This window comes from Cajanus cajan, chromosome 10 (genome assembly GCF_000230855.2).
Source record: "Cajanus cajan strain Asha chromosome 10, NIPB_CcT2T_4, whole genome shotgun sequence".
Classification (NCBI taxonomy): Eukaryota; Viridiplantae; Streptophyta; class Magnoliopsida; order Fabales; family Fabaceae; genus Cajanus; species Cajanus cajan.
Window position 1 is genome coordinate 49,071,710 of NC_138526.1, and position 26,408 is coordinate 49,098,117.

At 33.1% G+C, this 26,408-nt stretch overlaps 3 protein-coding genes across 4 annotated transcripts; 2 read left to right on the forward strand and 1 right to left on the reverse strand.

Annotated features, from left to right (window-relative positions):
- Positions 1 to 6,364: 6,364 nt before the first annotated feature.
- On the reverse strand, positions 6,365 to 12,578 carry LOC109805401 (uncharacterized). The gene is made up of 6 exons (XM_083064908.1): positions 11,284 to 12,578; positions 10,841 to 11,094; positions 9,752 to 9,848; positions 8,250 to 8,369; positions 8,059 to 8,145; positions 6,365 to 7,760 (listed from the first exon to the last, which is right to left on the reverse strand). Exons 1-6 carry the CDS (start codon positions 11,611 to 11,613, stop codon positions 7,317 to 7,319), a joined length of 1,332 nt encoding a protein of 443 aa, XP_082921034.1. The 5' UTR covers positions 11,614 to 12,578; the 3' UTR covers positions 6,365 to 7,316.
- Positions 12,579 to 14,006: 1,428 nt separating this feature from the next.
- LOC109806550 (inactive rhomboid protein) lies at positions 14,007 to 18,049 on the forward strand. Of its 2 annotated transcripts, XM_020368992.3 has the most exons (7): positions 14,008 to 14,521; positions 14,711 to 14,914; positions 15,008 to 15,148; positions 16,528 to 16,647; positions 16,752 to 16,838; positions 17,060 to 17,503; positions 17,775 to 18,049. In XM_020368992.3, exons 1-6 carry the CDS (start codon positions 14,198 to 14,200, stop codon positions 17,495 to 17,497), a joined length of 1,314 nt encoding a protein of 437 aa, XP_020224581.2. In that variant the 5' UTR covers positions 14,008 to 14,197; the 3' UTR covers positions 17,498 to 17,503; positions 17,775 to 18,049. The 2 variants fall into 2 exon arrangements, with proteins under 2 accessions (XP_020224582.2, XP_020224581.2); XM_020368993.3 differs by lacking the exon at positions 16,752 to 16,838 and having other exon boundaries at positions 14,007 to 14,521.
- A 3,148-nt stretch (positions 18,050 to 21,197) lies between these two features.
- Positions 21,198 to 26,172, forward strand: LOC109805458 (uncharacterized). The gene is made up of 4 exons (XM_020367539.3): positions 21,198 to 21,790; positions 24,232 to 24,515; positions 25,111 to 25,338; positions 25,457 to 26,172. Exons 1-4 carry the CDS (start codon positions 21,364 to 21,366, stop codon positions 25,964 to 25,966), a joined length of 1,449 nt encoding a protein of 482 aa, XP_020223128.1. The 5' UTR covers positions 21,198 to 21,363; the 3' UTR covers positions 25,967 to 26,172.
- The last annotated feature ends 236 nt before the right edge of the window (positions 26,173 to 26,408 follow it).

Here is a 26,408-nt window from a genome sequence, read left to right on the forward strand (position 1 = left end):
ACCAGGTGCTATCGAGCATGCAGCAGAAGCTGGACAGTCTTTGCGAGATGGTTAACAATTTCAAAGAGCAATCGACTAATTATCTTTCTTAATGACGTCCATCCATAGCTTGATATAACCAAAATATCTAATACATACTATCATTATCAAATGTTCGAAATACTATTACATAATAATATAAATGTAGTAAAGATCGATGCAGTTCAATCATTTCTAAATATTAGTTGCAAACGTACTTTTACTTTAGTAATGTTTTGGATACCTTTGTCATGCCTTTTGTTATCCTCAGTTAAACAACTTGGCTGTAGAACAAGATTATAATCTTAGAAGGGACTGTGAAGAGAAGGATACTACAATAAAGGAGCTAACCACCCTGTTGAACTCAATCGAGGTTGCTAATTGCAAGGTAATACCGATTTACACTTGTTATTGAAGATTATAATTTGTATGATTGTGTCTTTTTCTGTTTTATCTTAATTAACTCATTACTCCGACTGTTATTCAAACTAGAGGATTACTGAATTAGAAGACATTATATGGAGGCAGAATAAAACAATATCAAGCTTAAAGAAGGACTTGGTGGTTCTAGAACAAACGGTAAGATGCAGATATATATAAAAAATTTGGCATCCACCAGTCTTTGATGTATTGCATAATAAGAAGACAACCCTGGAATGTAAATTATAATAATGTACAACATAATAGAAGTTTACATTACATTGTTGATGGCTCTACAGTCACAACACATCCTCCATTTTCCATCTTTTTTTGGCACCAATAAAACAGGCACAGCACAAGGGCTTAGACTCTTTTGAATCCAACCCTTATCCAACAAATCTTGTACTTGCTTCTCTATCTCTTTTGTTTCTTGAGGATTTGTCCTCTAGGCCGGTCTATTGGGTAGACTAGCCCCAGGCACAAAATCTATTTGATGCTCTATTCCCCTAAAAGGTGGAAGTCCCATAGGGCCTTCACTAGGAAATACATAATCAAATTCAATTAAAAGATTTTTAACCTCAAGAGGTAAAGAAGTTTCCAAAGAACTTGTGGCAGTGCATGTGAATGTTCCTCTACACATGAGGATATAAGAAGATGGTTCAAGTAAGAGAGAAGTTTTGTGTAAAGGTTTTGTTTTAAGGGTCTCTTTTTGAACTATCTATAGAGAGGGAACACTATTCTCTCTAGAATCCTCTTGATTCCTAATTTTTAGAGGCTTTTTTTTTTTAATTTTTTTTCCTCTCCTTTTTCTTGCTCACGTTTGGTCTTCATTTGTACTTGATCTTCCACCACTTGTGAAGGTGTTAGAGGATGAAGTACAAATTTCTTACCCTTATGAGTGAAAGTTATTTTGTTAGTTAGACCATCATGGTGTGTTTGCTTATCAAATTGTCATGGCCTACCCAACAAAATATGACAAACTTCCATGGGAACTACATCACATTTGACTTTATCGTGATAGTTCCCAATGGAAAACTCTACTTCCACTTGTTGGTTAACCACCATATCCCCATCATCATTGAGCCAATGAAGTTGATAAGGTTTTGGATGGGGTGTGGTAGTTAAACCCAACTTTTCAATCATCCTAGTGCTATAACAATTGCACCAAGATCCACTATCCACAATTAGAGAACAAGCTTTGTTGGAAATGTTACACCTTGTGTGAAAAATGTTCTCTCTTTGGGATTGTGTATCACTAGGTTGGTTGTTGAGGACCCTTCTCATCATAAGAAGTTCCCCATTGTAAGGATAAGTGACCTCACATGACTTTCCCTCACTTGCTTCTTCTTCATACTCACTTGAAGATGGAGAAGTAGTAGCTTCATCTTGGCTACTATAAATGTCTTGGCCCCTCAATATCATGACTTTCTTATTAGGGCATTGAGAAGCAATGTAGCCTCTCCCAAGACATTTAAAGCACTTCATATCACAAGTCTTTGTGCTAGTGTGTGAGGTGTTTTTCTTTTCTTTTTCTTCTTTTGCTTTACCTTTGTCTAGATTTTTGGAGGAGTTGTTGAGATTTCCGTTAAAACACTTTTGTTTTAATTTATAAATCAGTTAAATTCTATCAACGGTCTCAAACACGGCAAGTATACCGGCCGTTCAAGTAGTAAAAATATCGTATCCACAGGGATTAGAAGGTAAAATAAGCATTTATTGACTATTCGTGACTAAAGAATAATTCCAATTTGTAGTTTGTCATGTGAATGTGAATTAAGGATCATGACTACTGGAATGAAAGCTATAAAAATATTTGTTTGAGAGTGGAAAAGGTTAGAAATGATATTGTGGTATTGTGAGGTTGTGGGGGTCAGATTTCACCAAACGTAACACTAATGTATCCTTAATCTCTTGTTAAATTCATTGCTTAGTCAACCCAAGAGTTTACTCAAACCTAATCCCTTAGAGAAAGAGCCTAGGTGAGGATATTGAATATCAATCCCTTGAGTACCCAATATCTACACCCGCATTACGGGCTAGGGTTTAAGACTACTAATGGGTCAAGCTCTATCCCTAGATACAATCACCACTAGGCATATGTTTCAGAACTAGTTTCAAAGGTTATTTTCCAATACCCATGGAACCTTAAATCAAGCAAAGGGTGATCAATCCAAAGCAAGCATTAAGAATAGAAACAAACACAACAAAGAATAAAACAACATGTATGTATATCATTAAAACCGTAAAGATTACAATAGAGTACGTTGGTTACATCTAACCCCACAAAAATTGGGTGAAACCACTCACAACAATGAGGGCAAATACAAAATAGAGATGGAAGAGGAAGTGAAGAACCGAAGGAAAGATCCGCACACGGACGATCCCAAGCCCTGGGAATCCCTTCCGCAGCTCCTGGAGGCGCCCAATGTGAGAATAGGGGTTTCTCCCCCGAAAATGGCTTCAAATACGAGCTTGGGGAGTCAGATTAGGGTTCCGCGCCCGGCGCATAAGTCTTCGCGCCCGGCGCGGGGCCTTCCAGATACTCTCTGCCTTAGGACACGCTCGGCGCAATTCACATTACGCCCGGCGCAATGGCTCCCAGAGGTGAGATACTCTGTTTTGCTCGCCTGGCGCGGATCACCTTGCGCCCGGCGCAGAACCTCTTCTCTGCTCCTTAGCTTCTTAGATTTCCAATCCTAAGAGTCTTCAATCCTCAATTCTCTAGCTCAATACCTGCACAAAAAATGAGGTGTATTAAGGTATTGTTAGCTAAATATGGGTTAGCTATATCTGCACAAAAAGTGAATCAAAAAGAGAACAATTGTATTGCAATGGTTCAAAGAATGAGTGAAATTGTCTATTAAGTCTTGTCCAAAAAGAGGTATAATTGAGACTTAACAGGAGTCAAAATTAGTTTTCTTTTCAAAAGATTTACCCTCCCTCTTGTAGTCATTCTTGGAATAAGAAGATGAGTATGAGCTTGTTTTAAAAAAATTTCTCAAATTTTGTTGTTCAACCTTGATGCAAAGTTGAACCAAGTCATTCAAATCCCTATAAGGTAGAAGCTCAACCTTATCTCTTATGTCAAAAGTTAGACCACTCAAAAATCTAGCAATGGTAATGTCTTCTTCCTCTCTTATCCCAGCCCTCATCAAATATAACTCCATCGTTTGCCTATATTCCTCAACAGTCATATTTTTTTGATGGAGTCTTTGGAGCTTATTGATAAGCTCCCTAGTGTAGTAGGAGGGAATGTATCTCCTTCTCAAAGCACTCCTTAACTCATTCCAATATTGAATTAGTGGGTCATTATGGAGGTGCCTATCCCTAACAAGGGATGTCCACCAATACATGGCGTGGCCTTGGAAACTCAAGGTGGTAAGATATACTTTTCTTTCTTCACTCACTTGATGGCAAGTGAAGATTTGTTCAACCTTCATTTCCCAATCAAGGTACCCCTCCACATCATCCTTGCCATGAAAGTAAGGGAGATCTACTCTAGATTCCCTAACTTTGGGGGTCCTATGGATTCTTCTAGGAGGTTGTTGAAAATGATCTCCTAAGGCTAGGCTATCATCATGCATGGATTCTCCTAGGGTTGAACTATGAACTTGAGAACTATGCCTACTTCGATGTTTATTGTGTAATTTTTCCTCTTTTTCCTTTAATAGACGAATTTCCTCTTCCAAAAGTGCAATTTGGGCCTCTCTTTCAAATTTTTCTTTAAGTCTTTGTTTGGCCTCTTTCTCTTTCCAAATTTTTAGTGATCTTAATTCACGTGATACTTTGGAAATGTCATTGTAATCACTTGAATTACTATCACTATGAGGAGTAGAAAATTCTTCCATTATAGGTGAAAGATGTTGTTTTATGAAAGAAGTTTTGAAAGCAATTTTTAAAGGTTAAGACTAAGTACTTGGAGGACTAAGTATACAAATTGAACTTTGGAGGGAGGTGAGCCACTAAGAGCCACTTAATAACCAAGCCTCTTCAAGTAAAAATTACTAATCCCCCTTGTAGTTAATCCTCACCTAAAATCTTTTCAATGAAAATATTTTTTTGTGATTTTTGATGTGATGAATAAGCTAGACGAATTAAGAATTAAAGACAAATTAAATTGCAAAATTTAAAAGCTATCCACACGGATTCTTAAGGTGAAAGCTTGAGAGGTACCAAAGACCAATCAAGGACCACTTCCACCAAGTCTAGCGAAAATTAGGGTTCTTAAAGGAGAGATGGTTGTGTACCAAAGACACTCCCAAGACACTCCAAAAATGGCCAATTACAATTGAAATAAATGTTGGACAGTAAAGTAAACAAATGGCTTTCAATGAAACAAAAACAGCCACCAAGCTTAGTGATGGATTTAGAGACCACTTTTGTAAGGAAAATCAAATTAGTGATGGAAAATTAGTCTCTAAATCCGTCTCTAATACTCTGTTTTTTTATTTATAAATTAATACAATTTTGAAATATTTCTCCAATGGATCTTCACGACTTTGTAAGGTGCAGCAGCCACAAAAATTTCCAGAAACTTGAGGTGTTTAGTGATTGATTTGGTAGCCAACCGAGAGGATCTCCTTTGTCATCTTTCCTCCTCCTTATCTTAGTCCTCTTTTGATGACCCTTGTAGAACTAGTTTCTATTGAGATAGATTAGGTCAACACTAGGCCACACTTTGAGTTCAATGTTAACACAAACAGCCAAGACAATATAGAGATAACCAAGACATGAGTAGAGTAGAAGAGTAGACAATTTAGATGAACAAAGAAAATGATTAGGCTAGTACAAGAAGGAATGATCCTAGATAGGTTCTAGAATTTGAATGACAAATCAAAAACACTCAAAAATTTCAAGCTGAAAATGTATGTTACTCCAAGCTACACAATTAGCAAATCGAGAAGCATAAACCAAAACAAAACAATCTCCTTTTTGGCTTTTAACTTGAAAATTAGGTTTACTATTTTTTTCTTTTTTTTTAATCAATTTTATTTTGAATTTTCTTTAAACTTTTGATTTGATTTTTTTTTTATAGGAGATGCCTTTTATCCTTTTGAATTTTGAACACAAAGCTCTCGGTCACCACTTAAAAAAAAGATACACTAAAATCGGATTTGAATTGTGAATACAAATGCAACCAAAATTAGGTCTAAATGTAATGAACTTTGGACATGCTTTACTTGTTTTATTTAATCACATGCCACGGTTTTAGTATTTCAAATTTTGAATTCAAATGTTTCCAACCAAAAATTTTCAGCAACCAAGTTATGAACAAAATCAACTCACGGAAATGGCACAAAAGTTTAAAAACACTTTGTATCAAAGGAAACCTAAAATCTAAGAAAACTACTAATGATCTAATAGTAGTTTATGAACTCAAATCAAAACCAAAATTAGGGAGCACAACTATACCAAATGGATTCGGCCAAGTCCAGAATTTTTTTAAAACAAATGAATCAAAAATAGAACAACAAGCATAGCTAGGAATTAAGAACATGCAAAGAGCTACACATGACACTAGACATGGATTCAAAAATTTTAAAGACTCAAACACATATGACCGAAAATTTTAAATCAAGACTCAAGAAAAAATAAAAGCACATAAGCTGAAATTTCCTAGAAGCACAATTTGTAGAGCATGATTCATGGAAAACAATAAATCAAGAAGCATGTATGAATCATTCAAGCAATCCGAAAGGCAAGATCCATCAAATTTTAGGCACAATTTAGATCTAGGAAAGAATCAACTCAAAAGTGACAATGACATAAAATTTTCAAACGGATCACACAATCAAACAAAAGATAAGACACTTATCTCTTGTAGCCGAGCTCTAGATACCACTTAATGAGGTTCTTCTTGAAGAAAACCTCAAAGGATGCTTCATGAAACCTCTTCTCGGATCCTTGGAAGAATTGCAAGGACTTGAAGCACTAAGAAGAGGCAAGTGTAGCAAAGGTTCACCTAGCTATCTCGGATAGAAGGTGAAGGTACCTATCTCTACAAGGAGAAGATCTCAAGTAGGGTAGATAAAGATTTAGGGATACTTTCGGAGGAGAGAACTATCAAAGAGTAAATTCTCATTCAATAATCCAAAAGTACTACAAGTCTCGGCTAAGAGTGAATTTATAGGGAAAATTAGGGTAAGGTGAACGTTGGCTTAACCTAAGTTTAAGTTAAACCATGGTATGGTTATGGTTTAACTAACCTTAGGCGCCAAAATTTGAATTCAAATATTCAAATATTGGTGCCAACCGGTCATCTCCCCATGTGCACTCTTATTTGAATGTGATTTGGTATCCATTTGAGTTGCATTTCGGTCACACCATGTGCATGTGTGCACATGGCCGAAATGCATACTAAATTTTATACTAATCACATGCAAATGAACATGCACATGCTAACCTAAATTAACCCTAAATTCACATTGCCATGAAATGTAAATTCCTAATCTAGGTGGCCGAAATACAAGGCCTAAAAAATGCAATACAAGCCCAAAGGCTCAAACCTACACTACTCCTAATCTACTTGGGCTTGAGTCAAAGCCCAACTGAAAAGTGTAATGGGCTTCTCTTGAGCATGGGCCCATTCTTCATGTATCTTCTTGGCCATAGCCCTAGTAGTTGGGCCCTTGGCCCACGGGCCTCCTCCATCAGGAGCCGACCTGTCTCGTCGTCGGAGAAGCCAATGGTGCGGATATCCCTCCAGGGACGGCTTCTCCACGCCGATGAAGCCAGCGCGGCTCACACTGTCGGCGGCGGCTTAAGCGCCGAGCAAGCCATCGCGTGGAACCTCTTTCCTCCTGTCCACACTGGAAGTTTCAACATAAGGAAACCTGTAACATAAGTGAATAAATTTTTGTGATATGATTCGAGATTACTTACTCATTACTATACCCATCTCTTACAATCGCACTTTTATCTCCATTGAGTGATCGTCCTCTACTATTTTTTAAGTCCCCACGAGCAGACAATTGCTTTTGGGCCGAAGAAGAAGCTGCAGTAGATTTTCGGCTACTTGAAACTTCTTTACAAGGACTAATGGATCGAGACTTTGAGTGGCGTTCAAAAACTCTCCCTGATGAATTGGATACTTTTGCTGGTATAGGTTTCTGATCAAATTTGGAAGCAAAATTCTGGTTCAGGACAACATCAGCAGGAAAATTCGGGGCTTTAATGACAGAAGAACTATCTGAATCAGAAGAAGAGGGACTAGTGGCGCTCTCCATATCATAAATAACGTTATCTATCATAAGCGGCAGCTGACTGTCATCTGAGTTACTGGCACAGAAAGAGGGTCGACGAAGTCTTGTAAGTTGCACAACCTGCAGTCAATTATGAAAGACATAGTTATGCATTAAGCATTTAAAATTTTTAGATAAGAAATCCTTATTGTTTTGCACTGCTTTGAGAGCTTACAGCAATGTAATGTAAACTTCTATTACGTTGTACATTATTATAATTTACATTTCAGGGTTGTCTTCTTATTATGCAACAACAATGTAATGTAAACTTCTATTACGTTGTACATTATTATAATTTACATTCTAGAGTTGTCTTCTTATTATGCAATACATCAAAGACTGGTGCATATCAAATTTTTTATATATATCAGCATCTTACCTTTTGTTCTAGAACCACCAAGTCCTTCTTTAGTTTTGAAATTGTTGTATTCTTCCTTCGTATAATGTCTTCTAATTCAGTAATCCTCTGGTTTGAATAACAGTGGGAGTGATGAGTTAATTAAGATAAAACAAAAAAAGACACAATCATACAAATTATAATCTTCAAGAACAAATGCAGATCAGTATTACCTTGCAATTAGCAACCTCGGTTGAGTTCAACAAGGTGATTAGCCCCTTTATTGTAGTATCCTTCTCTTCACAGTCCCTCCTAAGATTATAAGTATCTTGTTCTACAGCCAAGTTGTTTAACTGAGGATAACAAAAGGCATAACAAAAGTATCCAAAACATTACAATGTAAAAGTACATTTGCAACTAATACCCAGAAATGATGGAACTAACAAAAATTGCAAAAAAGAAAATGGCAAAAAAGGTAGCCAGAAAGTAGAACTATAACAACATAACAATACAATTTTGCAAGTACAATTAATCATGTACAACAATATACACAATAAAAATTTACTATTAATTATCCTGGATTCAATTAAAATCAAGGTTGCGGAATGAAAGCAAGCTGAAAAAATGTCTGATGAGTTATCATATTCATTCATGAGAACCCCATTTGCTCAACTTAACTTGAGTCAAAGCAGTTGGATTTATAATGCACTTTTGTTAGAAAAAAAAATATTAAAATTGCATAGCCCATCTACTAAGATCAGCTTTATGGTAAGAGTTAGAATAGTATATATGATGTTATAAATTTTAATGTTTATATGACTATTATACACACAAAAAATAAATCAAAATCAAAATCACATAGCTTTAGAAAAACCTTCCAAAAACCACTTTTTCAAAAGACTTAAAAAGAAAAACCTCAAACACGTTACTTCTTGTACATGGCTTGAAAAAGTGAACATTTATAAAGAGTGCATGTCGTATGCAACCAAATGTGGACACCACTCAAAATTGAGGTTATAAAAATCAAATTAAACCACTTGAAACTAGTATTAAATCTAATTGTAATGATGGTGACATGATTTAAATATAAGACTATGCATACTATTAAAAAAATTTATAAAAAATAAAATAAAAAATCAATCAAATTGAAAAAAGAAAGAAAAAAAACATTTTTTTATTACAATTCGGTTCAGTTCTGATTTTTTTAATTCATATCGTTAACATTGAACTGCATCTTTACTATATTTATATCATTATGAATAGTATTTCGAACATTTGATAATGATAGTATGTATTAGATATTTTGGTTATATCAAGCTATGGATGGACGTCATTAAGAATGTATGATTAATAAACTATGAATGACCTATAATACAGTCTTTTTATAAGAAGTTTGTAATGTAATTCTTTTTGTTGTTATTATTGAAATTTGTAATGTAGATATTATCAATAATGCGTGTGGTCTTTCAATTGCTCTATAACTCTATTGCTTGTAGTTATGTGAGTATAATTTTCAAGGACTGATCATAAATCACATGGTATTAAATTTTGTTTTGTTTCAATGGTGTCAAATTGAAAACAAAATTATCATCCAATTACTTAAAAGCAAACAAATAAATAAATAAATAAATTTGCAAGCCATATAAAAAATGAACTCAAATTTTGAAAAACCACCAAACAATCCTAACGCGTTTAACCTAGGATAGTAACAAAGACCAGTCTAAAAAAATAGTACCTGGATATCAGCAGAAGATGTAACACTGGAAGTCCAATTTGACATGTCAGACATCCTTCGCTCCTCTTGATCTTCATTAGGCCCCTGTTTGCTTCCACTGATTTACTATTCACGACGAAGGAAAGGCGAAGAAAATGGGTGTTTGTTTCCGGTGATTTGCAACGACGGAAAGGCAAAGAAAAGGGGGAGAAGCGTCGTTGCCGTCCTCGCACAAAAGCGAAGAAAAGAGAAGAAAGCCACGTAAGATTTGTGAAAACCCGAAAATGCTCCTGTCCCATGCATGCGTACCGTGCCATGCAACAGAGGAATCATATACAAATTTAGAACGGCCCGTTCTAATTTGAGAACGACCCGTTCTGATCTGAGAACGGGCCGTTCTGGGTATCAAATTTAGACATGGAAAATGATTTTTTAATATTATTTTCATTTTTATTAATAATATTATTATTATTTATTATAATTAATATCATTATTATTTATTATGATTCTTATTATTTTTCTAATATTTATTATTATTTTTATCATTATTTATTATTTTTTTAATAAATTATACCTATTAATATAATTCTATTGTAATTATTATTATTTACAATAAATAATATTATACTCATTTTTAATCCAATGGTAAAAGTGTAAATTATATATTCATCTATTAAATTTTTAATTTTTATCTATCATTAAATTTAAAGCAAATATTTAAATTAAATTATTTTTAATTTAATATTTTATAATTTTTTTTAGTTAAAATTTATATATTTATCTTTTAATTATAATAATTATAAACTTTTTTTTAATCTAAGGGCAAAATAGTAATCTTACAGAATTATCAATTAAAAAATTTATTTTTATCTATCACATCAATCCATTCATTCACAAACTTTCTCTACACTTTTCACTCACTTTCCGTTAATCCAAACAACCTCACTTTCCCTTCAAATCCCTCCTTTTTCACTCCCCATTTTCCATCCTCAAATCCAAACAAACCCTAGAGAAGGGAGTCTTATAAGCTCCTCACTTGCACCAGAGCTTCTTCCAACAGAGGCACACTACAAAGAAAGCCAAGTGAACACATCGTAAACGTAAACTTACAGCATTACGATTGCACACCACCAACAGTAAGCACCAACCAAAATTCTCACCATTAATTCACCAAAGTATGCATAGTGTTGTTCACAATGCCAACAACCACAATCAACAAACTTAATTTTCTCGGTACCAAAAACTTCACTCGATTGCAATTCCATGTCCTTCTCAGAAGCCTTATTAGTCGATTGCTCTTTGAAATTGTTAACCATCTTGCAAAGACTGTCCAGCTTCTGCTGCATGCTCGATAGCGCCTGGTCCTGTCAAAAAGTCACAAATAATTAAAACCTAAAATCAGATTCATTCATAAAGGAGAATTAACACACCAAAAGCATTAAAAGAGATAGTGCATAATAATAATGATAACATATTACAGATCGCACATATTAGATTTGAGTATTAATCAATTAATTTTAGAAGCGTAAACGGTAACGGTTTCGAACGAGTACCCTGAGTTCAACGCACTTCTTGAGGTGGCATATCTGAAGGTCTTTCCGGGAGCGTGCGACGGTGGCGCCGATGACGGCGACAATGAGGAAGCGGTGGATGGGAGGAAAGAGGTTCCACGCGATGGCTTGCTCGGCGCTTAAGCCACCGACGGTGCGAGCCGCGCTGGCTACGTCGGCGTGGAGAAGCCGTCCCTGGAGGGATATCCGCGCCATTGGCTTCTCCGACGACGAGACAGGGCGGCTCCGCTCCATGAAGCTCGTGAAAGGCAGCGGCGAGAGGTGGAGTGTGCGGACACAGATATGAACCACGGCGGTGACGTCACCGTCCATTAAAGCGTGATTGAATCGATATGCAGCAGCGTTTGGGAGTTTATACGCAGTAGCGTTTGGGAGTTTGCTATTTTACGGTGGCATTAATTCAAACATTTGAAATTGAGAGGGAATGAGGCATGGTGTAGTGTGGTGCAGTAGAGGACAAAATGTTGAAACCGTGAATGGTGTGGATGAGGACAGAAACAAGTCTTGCACCCCCAAATATTTTTCTTTCAAATCTATGTCCTTTCATTAACCTATTTGTCTTGTGTATAATGTTTTTTTAAATGTAGAAGGATATTTTATATATTAAAATATTAATGGTCAATCTTATAAAAGGCATTCTTATCATAATAACTTAAAAATATTTACAAAAGTAATATAAAAGTTACCTTCTCATTAAGCACTGACATATCAATATTAGAGGGATTGTTATACTACTACAACAATTATAGAAATATTATAGGTTAAATCTCCATTTAATTTTTCCAACAATAGTGTTAGTCATAAAATATATCCTTGATGTTGATGTTGTTGGTTAAGAATTTTTAATTCATGATTTATCTTATTATGCGACTTTCATAATTTCATATGGCCTGGTGATCAATTTCATTAAAATTGTAAAAAAGAAAAAAAAACGTATTAGCCTTTTTTTTTGTATTAAAATAAAGAAGAATAAAAAAGTAAACACAATACAAATAATAATAAAATATAAAAAATAACAAAAATAGTAAAATAGGAGTTTTGTGATAAAAATAAAATATTATTATATATCATTTAATATATTAATTTATTTTATATTGAATATTTATATTTATTAGATAAAAAATATATTAAACAATAAAATTTATATTTATTAGATGAAAATCATAGTAAAAACATAAAATAAAAATAAAATATTAGTATATATATATATATACACACGTATATTTTTATACAATAAATCAATAAATTTTACAATATTAAAATATCAAATTTAGCTTTACTAGTGTATTAAGAAAAGAGAAAAACATTTTAACAAGGAAATAAAAAATAAAAATGCTTGTATATTTATATTTATTGTATAAAAATACATTAAATAATAAATTATATGATTAATTTATTTAAAATTTAATCTTTCTTATTAATCAAAACTATTATTTATTAATTTTAAACTAGATTAATATTAGATAAAGAACTTTAAAAAAATAATTAACTCGAACAATAATATTATATATAATATAATATTTAATTTAAAAAGAAAATATTAAGTAGTTCAAATGGTACAAATTATACTGATATTTATAAGTTGTAGTCCTGCAATAACAGTCATCTAATAGTCAACTAATGAATGGAGACTAAAATTACGTAATTTAAGAAATTAAAAGCCAAAAATTTATAATTACAAGTAGAGAAATTAAAATTGTTACTTTAATTATAGGAGGACTTAAAAATCTAACTTAGTCTAGGATATCATATACACTAAAAATATTTATCACTCACTCGCGTAAAAGAAGGATTTAATTTCCTTTTCTGGTAGTATAGAAATCCACTTAAAATTTTAATGAATGTCTAAAAGCCTTTAAAGTAGTGCAACAAAAATTAAATGCTTTTTTTTTAATGATTACATTTTAAATTCTTATTGTGAAAGAGATTTAATTTAATATATATACACATTAATAATTTTAGGGTTTGAAAATTTTGACCATTGATGATTGAAGAGTTTGAAAAATTGAATTAATTAAGGAATGTTTGGGCTAAAATTTAAATTCAATTATGTTAAATGAATTAGCTGTAAAAACATTTATTAAATAATAAATATTTAAAAATACATTTAGTATTAAAATATTTTTAAATATATTTTTATAAAAAAATAATTTTAAAATATTTTTTGCCCGCATAATCCTAAATTCACATTCTAAAAAGTACGTGTTGACTAGATTATCAATTATTAACATTAATTTTATCAATACATTAAAAGAAATTATATTTCACAGGTTTATTTAGTTGTATATATTATACCTCGCCATTTATATTGAAAATCTTGTCAATCAACACATATTTTTTAAATAATATTTTTTTAATTTAATTTTATCTTTATAACTTATTAAAATAGTTCAAAATTTATAATCATTAATTATTCAATGATATTTCAAATAAATTATTTTACTATTTATTTAAAATAAAAATAGTGTCTCTTTTACACTACTATACATAATACTAAGTATATATATTTTTTGACTATTAAATAATAAAAATTAAGTTTTTTTTTCTATTTTAAAAGATTGACCATTAATATTTTAATATATAAAATATCCTTTATATTTAAAATAAAATAAATAAATAAATAAATAAAAAACCCTCTCCAAAAAAAAAAAACATTATACACAAGAAAAATAGGGTAATGAAAGGACATAGATTTGAAAGAAAAATATTTGGGGGTGCAAGACTTGTTTCTGTCCTCATCCACACCATTCACGGTTTCAACATTTTGTCCTCTACTGCACCACACCACACCATGCCTCGTTCCCTCTCAATTTCAAATGTTTGAATTAATACCACCGTAAAACGCATACCCCCGAACGCTGCTTATCGATTTAATCAGGACGGCGACGCCATCGCCATGCCACCGCCGTGGTTCGTATCCGTGTCCGCACACACCACCTCCCGCCGCCGCCTCTCCACGAGCTTCGTGGAGCGGAGCCGCCCTGTCTCGTCGTCGGAGAAGCCAATGGCGCGGATATCCCTTCAGGGACGGCTTCTCTACGCCCACGAAGCCAGCGCGGCTCGCACCGTCGGCGGCGGCTTAAGCGCCGAGCAAGCCATCGCTTGGAACCTCTTTCCTCCCGTCCACCGCTTTCTCATTGTCGCCGTCATTGGGGCCGCTGTCGCACGCTCCCGGAAAGACCTTCAGATTTGTCACCTCAAGAAGTGTGTTGAACTCAGGGTACTGGTTCGAAACCGTTACTGTTTACACTTCCGAAATTAATTGATTAATACTCAAATCTATTATGTGTGATCTGTAATATGTTATCATTATTATTATGCACTATTTTTTGTAATGCTTTTGGTGCGTTAATTATTTTTTATGAATGAATCTGATTTTAGGTTTTAATTATTTGTGACTTTTTGACAGGATAAGGTGCTATCGAGCATGCAGCAGAAGCTGGCCAGTCTTTGCGAGATGGTTAACAATTCTAAAGAGCAATCGACTAATGAGGCTTCTGAGAAGGACGGGGAATTGCGATCGAGTGAAGCTTTTGGTACTGAGAAAATTAAGTTTGTTGATTGTGGTTGTTGGCATTGTGAACAGCACTCTGCATACTTTGGTGAATTAATGGTGAGAATTTTGGTTGGTGCTTACTGTTGGTGGTGTGCAATCGTAATGCTGTAAGTGTATGTTTACGATGTGTTCACTTGGCTTTCTTTGTAGTGTGCCTCTGTTGGAAGAAGCTCTGATGCAAGTGAGGAGCTACAGTATAAGACTCCCTTCTCTAATGAAGATCAAGAGGAGCGAAGGATGTCTGACATGTCAGATTGGGCTTCCAGTGTTACATCTTCTGCTGATATCCAGGTACTGTTTTTTTCAGACTCGTCTTTGTTACTGTCCTGGGTCAAACGCTTGCGTTAGGATTGTTTGGTGATTTTTCAAAATTTGAGTTCATTTTTTATATGACTTGCGAATTTATTTATTTATTTGTTTGTTTTAAGTAATTGGATGATAATTCTGTTTTCAATTTGACACCATTGAAACAAAACAAAATTTAATATCATGTGGTTTATGATCAGTCCTCGAAAATTATACTCACATAACTACAAGCAATAGAGTTATAGAGCAATTGAAAGACCACACGCATTATTGATAATATCTACATTACAAATTTCAATAATAACAACAAAAAGAACTACATTACAAACTTCTTATAAAAAAACTGTATTATAGGCCATTCATAGTCTACTAATCATACATTCTTAATGACGTCCATCTATAGTTTAATATAACCAAAATATTTAATACATATTATCATTAACAAATGTTGGAAATACTATTACATAATGATATAAATATAGTAAAGATGCAGTTCAATGTTAACAATATGAATTAAAAAAATCAGAACTGAACCGAATTGTAATAAATAAAAATGTCTTTTTTCTTTCTTTTTTCGATTTGATTGATTTTTTATTTTATTTTTTATAAATTTGTTTAATAGTATGCAGAGTCTTATATTTAAATATGTCACCATCGTTATAATTAGATTTAATACTAGTTTCAAGCGGTTTAATTTGATTTTTATAACCTCAATTTTGAGTGGTGTCCACATTTGGTTGCATACGACATGTACTTTTTATAAATGTTCACTTTTTTAAGCCATGTACAAGAAGTAACATGTTTGAGGTTTTTCTTTTTAGGTCTTTTGAAAAAGTGATTTTTGGAAGGTTTTTCTAAGGCTATGTGATTTTGATTTTGATTTATTTTTTGTGTGTATAATAGTCATATAAAAACATTAAAATTTATAACTTCATATATACTATTCTAACTCTTACCATAAAGCTGATCTTAGTAGTTCGGCTATGCAATTTTAATATATATTTTTTTTAACAAAAGTGCATTATAAATCCGACTGCTTTGACTCAAGTTAAGTTGAGCAAATGGGGTTCTCATGAATGAATATGATAACTCATCAGACATTTTTCCAGTTTGTTTTCATTCCGCAACCTTGATTTTAACTGAATCTAGGATAATTAATAGTAAATTTTTACTGTGTATATTGTTGTACATGATTAATTGTACTTGCAGAATTATATTGTTATGTTGTCCTAGTTCTACTTTCTGGCTACCTTTTTTGCCATTTTCTTTTTTGCAATTTTTGTTAGTTCCATCATTTCTGAATATTAGTTGTAAAAGTACTTTTACTTTCGTAATGTTTTGGATACCTTTGTCATTATCCTCAGTTAAACAACTTGGCTGTAGAACAAGATACTTATAATCTTAGGAGGGACTGTGAAGAGAAGGATACTACAATAAAGGAGCTAACCACCCTGTTGAACTCAACCGAGGTTGCTAATTGTAAGGTAATACTGATCTACATTTGTTCTTGAAGATTATAATTTGTATGATTGTGTCTTTTTTTGTTTTATCTTAATTAACTCATCACTCTCACTGTTATTCAAACTAGAGAATTACTGAATTAGAAGACATTATACGGAGGAAGAGTATAACAATTTTAAAACTAAAGAAGGACTTGGTGGTTCTAGAACAAAAGGTAAGATGCTGATATATATAAAAAATTTAGTATGCACCAGTCTTTGATGTATTGCATAATAAGAAGACAACCCTGGAATGTAAATTATAATAATGTACAACGTAATAGAAGTTTACATTACATTGCTGTAAGCTCTCAAAGCAGTGCAAAACAAGAAGGATTTCTTATCTACAAATATTAAATGCTTAATGCATAACTATGTCTTTCACAATTGACTGCAGGTTGTGCAACTTACAAGACTTCGTCGACCCTCTTTCTGTGCTAGTAGCTCAGATGACAGTCAGCTGCCGCTTATGATAGATAACGTTATTTATGATATGGAGAGCGCCACTAGTCCCTCTTCTTCTGATTCAGATAGCTCTTCTGTCATTAAAGCCCCGGATTTTCCTGCTGATGTTGTCCTGAACCAGAATTGTGCTTCCAAATTTGATCAGAAACCTACACCAGCAAAAGTATCCAACTCATCAGGGAGAGTCTTTGAACGCCACTCAAAGTCTCGATCCATTAGTCCTTGTAAAGAAGTTTCAAGCAGCCGAAAATCTACTGAAGCTTCTTCTTCGGCCCAAAAACAATTGTCTGCTCGTGGGGACTTAAAAAAGAGTAGAAAACGATCACTCAATGGAGATAAGAGTGCAACTGTACATAAGAGATGGGTATAGTAACGAGTAAGTAATCTCGAATCATATCACAAAAATTTATTCACTTATGTTACAGGTTTCCTTATGTTGAAACTAAAGTTTAGGAGCCAAAAATCTTGCATAAAAACTTGAAAATATTTTTCAAAATCAGGAAATTACTTCACATGTTTCCAAAAAAAAAATTATTCCGTGCACCAGCTACAGTCATGGCCCATGAATAAATTCCTTTTTTTTTTTTTCTCTCATTGTATTTTGAATTCGTCTTGTATTAAGAGATTACGTTCATTTCTTCTTGTAGGCTCCTGTGGAATGTGGTCAAGGATACAGGTTGCCCTATGTTCTGCACTTATCCAATGGGATCGAATCGTGTAAAACAGAAGATGGTAAATATTTTATGGGCTTAGCTTACATACTAGTTAAATACTTGAGCTATGCATGTTATGCTTTAGATGATAAATTACAGATCGCAGCGACATGGATATTATTCAAATATAGTTGGTGCTGTCGGACAGATGGTTTATATGTTTTATAATATCTTTGATGGACTATTTTAGTCATTAGATTCTCAGTTGATCTGTTTCTATGGTCTTTCTCTCAAGTGATTCAAGAAACAAACGAACGACACTACAGTTTCTTTTTCTACCATTTCTGTTTGAAGTTTCACCGATTTAAAACTGAAACAAAAATACTGTTAGTATATAATAATAGTTGTCAAGAATAATTGAAGGAATAATAGAAACTTATTTGTATTTAGAGAGTAGTAGTAGTTGTGGTAATTGTTGTTGTTACAATGAAGTTCTAATTTGCTTATTTATAGGCATGATGCTTCATCTCTAGATGATGGTGGAATTATCTAGAATTTTCTAGACTCTACGAATCTCTACACTCTTTTAGATTTTTCTAGAGACTTATACAACTTTTCTTATGATTCTAGAATTTTCTTTTTCTCTTATATGTCTTATCTTATATTTCTAGAATACTCTTTTCTTTTCTAGAATTTGAAGTTTCACCGATTTAAAACTGAAACAAAAATACTATTAGTATATGATAGTTGTCAAGAGAATAGTCGGAGGAATAATAGAAACTTATTTGTATTTAGAGAGTAGTAGTAGTTGTGGTAATTGTTGTTGTTGTTACAATGAAGTTCTAATTTGTCTATTTATAGGCATGATGCTTCATCTCTAGATGATGGTAAAATTATCTAGAATTTTCTAGACTCTACAAATCTCTACACTCTTTTAAATTTTTCTAGAGACTTATACAACTTTTCTTATGATTCTAGAATTTTCTTTTTCTCTTATACATCTTATCTTATATTTCTAGAATACTCTTTTCTTTTCTAGAATTTGCATAATAATTTAACAAATACATATTTCACTGTCACATTCTTATAAAAATTTCATCAAACTTCCATTTCATTCTCTCTATTTTTCCTTTCTTTTTATCAAACCAGTTTCCTTTTTAATCGAATCAATTATATGTTATTTTCTCGATTCATCTGTAAATCACAATTTATGTTATACATAAAATAAATATTTTTAAAATTAAATAATCACTAAAAACATAATAAAATAAGTTGTAGTTGAATGTAGAATTTTAGTTATTAAATTTTTGTTGAAGTCCATGAATGAAAATGACTACATCATCCTTTTCTTTAATTTATTGAAATTATTTATACTAATATTGTAATATTATACACATTTATTTTTTATATTAAAGTTATGAATTGCATCACGATGTTCTCTTGCAAATATCTTTCTTCGTTTTCAGAACCTTCCATGCAGTCAAGTCAGTCCACGTATTATGTACACGCCGTTTCTTTCTGTGCGATTAGTGCTATTCTTTGCGATATTTCTACAGTCAACTCAAATCATTTTCCCAAAGAAATTAGTTTGACCTCCACCAGAAAAACAAAACACGAAAGAAATTATTCTAATTAGTGAAGACAACATTATTCTAATTATAAAATAGGGTGGATGTTAACTTAGGATACTGATTAAAAGAAATAAAAAAAAATTATAATATTAAAAATACAAAAAAGTAGTACATAAAAAGGTTTACTTGGTTCTTGACTGGTCGCGTTAATGTCTAATTTCCATGGTTATCTGAGAAATCACATAACTGATTCCTGTAAAACAGGTTGGCTGGTGTGATCCAGTTTCTAGAAAATCATCTTACTTTGAAATTCCATGAAAGCGAGCATCATGTTCCGACCAAGTCAGACAATTAAGTTCAACAACCAGACCATTAAGAAAGTCAATGAGTGGGAGACAGGGTATCTAATAACATAACAGTTTCTACGAAGTAGAGTAGGTGGTGAAATACAATTTTAAAAAATAATACAGTACATTTTTAGGTGGGTCTAAGTTTGAGAAGGTAGAAAGGTTATACTCATTTTTACATGGTCGGTCGTAGATTTGAAGCTACAACTTTGAATTAGTTGGCAACAATTATGAATCGATTAGGTATCGCCTAAAAATCTAACATGTGGGAGCTTATGTGAATAAAAAAAAAAAACTTATGATTAATAGTAAATTTATATATTAATACTAATTTTGAGTGCGGTTGAGTTGAGTTAATGAAGTACTAATTAACTTGTTACTTCAATTATAAGTTAATTAGTATATGCTCATCTCAATTCAATGAATTAACTCTTGCAATATAATTGGATTGAGCAGATTGATTGAATTCGCAGGTGTATCTCATTGTGTTCGCATTCCTTTGAGACAAGATTTGTAACATGTAAATATTAAACTTCATGTATGTTATTCACACTATTGTTTTGTATATATATTTTTTTTGTGAGAAAATATATCTTCTTAATTTAAAATTGGAAGAAAAAAAAATGGATTCAATAGCATTTAACATTTTAGCAATCTGACTTTTTCTGTTTTTAAAAGGTTTAGTGGAACCTAATTTTTTTAGGATCATGATTCTTTTAATAGTTGGTAGATGTGACAAGAACATCCGCATGAAACTCGATATTTTTATGCATATATATATATATATATATATATATGTAAAATAAATGATAGAATACTCCCTTTTATTTATATTATAAAAAGAAAAAATATTAATTTTATGCATATTAAAAAATTAGTTATTTATATTAAATTTTATTAATCTCATAATATTTTTTTTAAATTATCCTTATTATCAAAATAAATAATGTAATTGAAAGATCATGTATTAAAAAATATATATTTTAGGAAGAATATTATTAAATTAGAAAAAAATAGTTCACGATATAATCTACCAAAATATATAAAGAAGAAAAAAGTTAAATTAATGACAATAATAAGATTTGATATATGAAAAGATGAATATTACGAGATATAAAAGTATGAACATAAATGTACTATAAAAAAAACGTTATATAATGATATAAAAGTATGAACATAGATGTACTATAAAAAAAAGTTATATAATGATATAAAAGTATGATATAGATACAATATATAAAGATATAAATTTATTTAATATATATTTATATATTATTTTAATATTAATTTTAAATAATATTTAACAATATATAATACGTTGATGCATTTTTTAACAAATATATTAATATATTTATTATATTTATATTTTAAATAAAAATATTTTTTTAGTGATAATTAGATTATTCTTTTTAGTGAAAGCATATTAATGAGAAAGAAAAATGGTCAAAGTCAAAAACCACAACAAGGCGTGACACGGCTTTAAATTTCAGAAACATTTCGTTCACATTCATTAGAATTGTTTGACTTTATAGGAGCAGCCATAGTTTGAAGTTTGAAGCGTAAGCAATTGAATTCACCACACCACACCACACCATTCCCTTATTAACCTTCCCGCCATCTCCACTGGAGCTAGTTAGTTAGTTAGTTACAGAGAACGTTTTTAGCATGACCATGGACAAAGCATCGCAAAGCAGCTCCGATTCCCCCACCCGAGACCCCAAGGTGGTGTCCATCGAATGCCTCAGAGGAAGCTCCAAGGGCGACGAGTGGAGCGCCGACATGCTCCAGAGCGGTGACGTCGTCGAGGACCTCCGGATCGGGTCGTCGCCGACCTCGCGGATCCGCTACCAGGCGCCGTTCAAGGGCGGAAAGAGCGGCGTCCAGAGGATTCTTCAGGAGTCCTACAGGAAGAAGGAGACGTCGATCGCGGTGAGAGTGCGGCGAGGCTCCGACGAGTTGGCGGAGCTGCAGGCGTGCATCGTGCCTAACGAGCTCGCGGCGAAGAAGAGCTTCGTGCTTCGCTCGATTTCCGATCCGAATTACGTGGTAGGGTTTGTGGATCGGACTGAGGCGGAATGCTTCGAGATTCAAGGTACTTTTCGCCAACCTCTTCCTACTTCCAACTCACTGTGTTTGCCTTTGACTTTTTGAGTTTCCACTTTCGACTTTCGAGACTCCGTCGTCTATTTTTGAAAATAAAAAATTGTTTCAGTGCGTTCGTTCGTTGGGAACACTTTGCTTCGTTTCACACGTGCCTCATTCATGAGGTGTGGATGGAAGTTGGGTGAATCTGCTGTTTAGGTAAAATGGTGAAGATGTGTAAGAGGAAAGAACAAATAAAATAAATGTGACAGATAACAAGGTTAAAAAAACTGATTGAAACTCAACCAAAAACAGAGTAATTATGCTAATACTTTCTAAAGATTTATAACAATGTAGATAAGTCATACTAATTTTAACATTTACAAATTACAACAACCTTTTTTATAAGGGATATGCTGCAATTTTTTAAGATAGAGATAGAAAAAGTAGGGGATTTGTCTACAATTTTGCAAAACTTGATGAATATAAAGGAAATGTAATAACACTATACGGATGATAATAAATTAAGCAGAAAAATTAAGAGTCAAAATTAGTTATGCCATATTGTTTCATAATTATAAATTTTTAAATATATAAATTATATTTAAAATTTATAATAATTAATTTGAATTGTTATATAAATTTATTGTTAATGATTGACAATTTCATTTACAAAATTATTGAAAGTTAATTTAAAAATAAAAGGAAAGTATATTGAAAGATATAAACGATTAAGGAAATCATAATATATTCATGTATTCTAAATTATAATACACAATTTGAAGTGTGAAATATACGTTTCTAATTAATTAAAAGTTATCTCCAATAATCTCAAACTGCCCTCCCTTTTCAATTTGTTTCCTTTTCTATTTCTTTCGTTATATTGAATTTTGATATTTTCTAAAGCAAATTGTTAAGTTTAAAAACTCTCATATCGTAAATTTTAATTATAAAAAAAAATAAATATTTACTCTATTGACGTGTAAAACAATATAAAAAGTTAATGATATAATAGTTGTTTTGCTTAATTAGCTGACACGTAACTTGCTTGGGGCGGCCTGCGAATTGACATTCCTTGGTGTGTGTTGAGCCCATTCCATCTCTTTCTGTGATCCAATGTGTCTGCGCGAACTGATTCAAGATCCTTCATAAAGAGTTTCTCATGCTTCATCCAACGATTTGATTTACTTTGTAAATAGACTTTTGACTTTATTGACCAACGGACACCTCATTTTATTGGACTGAAATCCCTTTATTGAAAACGTGAACTTCTCATCTAAAAGTTGCAAAACGTTGTCAGATTCGTTCAAAACTCGTGACTTCCTCTGGTGAAGTCACCTTTAACTTTAAGACTTGGTTAGCCCCTTAAACTATAGGAACCAATGTTTTTCGCACGCGATTACAGTAGAGTTTAATCATTAATGAAAAAAAAGATTGTGGGCTTAGGATTCTTGTTGGCTGTCATTGGATTATTGATGCTTTAATATTGATCAAACTGGTTACCCGATCTGGTGAAATGTATAATTGTCTATTAAAACCAAATGGATATTCAAGTATTGCATTAGTAATGCTGTCTTTGCTTTAAAGTTCCCTGATCTTCTTCAAAACATAGCGTCGGACTCACTGTAGTCTCAATCAGACTTGGTTTATCAAGACTATCTGAGGAGTAAATTAAACTTGTATTTGGCACGAACATAAGCAGTAGTAATGGATTCACATTACAGACTTAAGGGACATATCTAAAATGGAAACGTTGGCTGGAAGCATCCTGGGCCAAGGATTAATGTTTCCTCACACAATCATGCTTTGAACATTATCTATTTACTCAGTACGAAGCTTACTGACTTCTTCTAGATACAGACTCTATTACTTACTATAGTCGTCATAAATAGGCCTAATACTTATGTCACCTCAAAACTGAAACTAATCTTGGACATATTTTGGATTGTTTGTTTTCTAATTGAAGGGCCTCTAAACTTCATTTGTGTGTACTATTCAACTGCAATTAAGTTACTGCTAGCAATTTTTAGTCAGTTGCCGTTCAATTGCAAGAATGCCGATCTTAACTTATGTGCTATGACTAAGCAATCAATGTATGTCTCCTCAAATATGCAAGTTCAATTTTTTAACTCTTGCTTAATAAGTGATTTTATATTTTTATTATAAGTAATATGGATGAATTGCCACCACCAAGTATTACAAATTCTGCGTATGTTCTGTCTTATAACTTGTAAGGTTATATGAATTTAAAGGCCCTCAATCTCAAAACAACAGAAAATCAGGTTATTTTCTTGGAAGTTGTTGCTCAACTCGTTTTCAACCTCTCCGTCTGTATTGGGCATTGGCTGATAGTCACCAGTTATTTAGTCATCAATGGAATTGCAATTTTCTTCACTCTTTTAGTTTCGGGTATCATATATAATATTTGAAAACAACATCTGCAATTTGCAGCTTCAAGGAGCACTAGGATGGTAAATGCGCTAACCAGAACCAAGCTTCAGGATGGATATGTTTCATATTCATGGGAAAGAAGGATGCAGGAAATGCTATCAGTTCCCAATTCTAGCAACTTCCTTTCCTTATTATTTCTTCCCAAAGCTTCAGATCGTGTAGCTTCTCGCTACAATGATCTGGAGGATACCCTAGCTCGGGCAAATGCATGGCTCAATGCAGGTCAAGCTTCAGGTGTCCCTATTGTCTTCATGAACATCCAAACAGAGTCCCTACTTACTAAGGTAAACGGTCACTCCTTATTGTGGCACATGAAGTTGTGGCATTCGTGAGCTTCTAACTTAATTTAAAGCTTAAACTTAATTGGAAGAATTTGTCCATAACATGATATGAGCATTTAAATGACACTAGGTAGGTAGATAGGTAGTGGGAAAAATTCAAGTTTTACTTTGTATAAAGTTAAAATAAAGTATATAACATAAATGAGGGCAAGGACAACCGTTACTTTACATGTCAATTTTGTAGAGTTGACTGTTGAGTTATTAGAAAAAATCCAAATCTCGCGGAAAGTTAGTTTTGGGGAATGTTTGTTTCGCCTGCAATCAAAAAGTTCCCCATTTCAAAGGATGGAACACTATTATTGAGGTCCATAAATTTAGGTGCTGCCAGTTATAATCTTGTTACCTATATATGTAATGTAGTTGATCATAAGGAATTGGAAAACACAATTTAGATTTTATCATCGTATTGTGTACTAGGAGGCAACCAAGCTTTCACCATCTTCATTTTTTATTTCTTGAGAATTGTTCTTCTGTTGTTGGTGGTTTTTTTCTGTACAAATATGTGACATGTGGTGTTTCCATTTTATTTGTGTGATAGATATCTGGAGAGACCGCTTCTTCCACTGTGAATGCAGGGTCATTATCTGACTTAGCTAACTTATCAAATGCAAGCCTTTACGGCTTTGAGGATTACCATGGAATAGACATTGGTGTTGTTCGAGCAATTCGCCTATGGTATGCTCCAGTTGCAGGAGAGTTATCTATTGAGATCAAACTCAAAGAGGAAGATGCAAAGCTTGGCTTTGCCATTAGTCGTACCGAAGAGGTATATCTTGATCATGCATACCCTTACATAATATTAGTGTGTGGTTAAAATAAACATACCATATTGCTTAAAGAGTTAAAGTTTTAGCTAATAGTTTTTTTTTTTTTTTTGTATACAGGGATTTATTTTCATCTCATCAGTTATTAATCAAGAAAATGTGCCTGCTACAAGATCAGGGCTGAGCAATCTGTACAAACTAGCAACGGATACTTGTAGGCTATTGGTAGTTTCAAGAGTGTCAAATCAAAAAGTCCTTCCATGGATGGTTTCTTCAACAGGAGCCATTCGGTGTTATGACACTGTTTCACTGAGCCAGAAGCTCTCATTGCATCGACACACCAAAGTTCCCATTCTCCTGCATGTCTTGCTTTGGGACCGGGCTTTGGCTTCTTCAAGTGGAGGAAGCACTAGGTTTAAGAATCTCTCTTCTTCTGTGTTTCCATCACTATCATCTGAAGTTCAAGTACCGCGCCTTCCAAACGAAACCCATGTACTGCCACTGCCCCCTCCACCCTCCGAACCAAGTGATGATACAAGTGAAATTTCGCAGTCCAGGCTTGAGAGAGACACAGCTGGTGAATCCTCTTTTAGATTCCATGATTTTTCCTTGTCCAGCAACTGGGTATGAATATCATGTTCATATAATACGTAGTTGCATATTAGATGATGGTCATGCATGGTATTGTAGTTTAATTATTGTACATATAATATACATTGTTTTAGACTTCAGGTCTTCCAGATTTTGTTTAATTTGCTTCATTAGCTATGGAAAAGCAGAATGATATAGCATATAACTTGGAAATTGAAAAACATCACGACTTTTGTTTGTGTTTCCCTCTTTTAGTTTTGGGTCTGGATAGTTCGTAATGGAACTTGTTAGAATAGTGGATTAAGCCTAACTCAACCCTACAAAACCGGCTTGTAAGGTGAGGGTTGCTTTCCACTTATATACTATTCAATTGCCTAATCTCTAGTCGATGTGGGACTTGGGTTTTTCCCAATACACCCCCTCACGTCCAGCACTATTGGGCTTGGTACGTGGATAAATGGTGGGTGGCCCTTTTTAATGA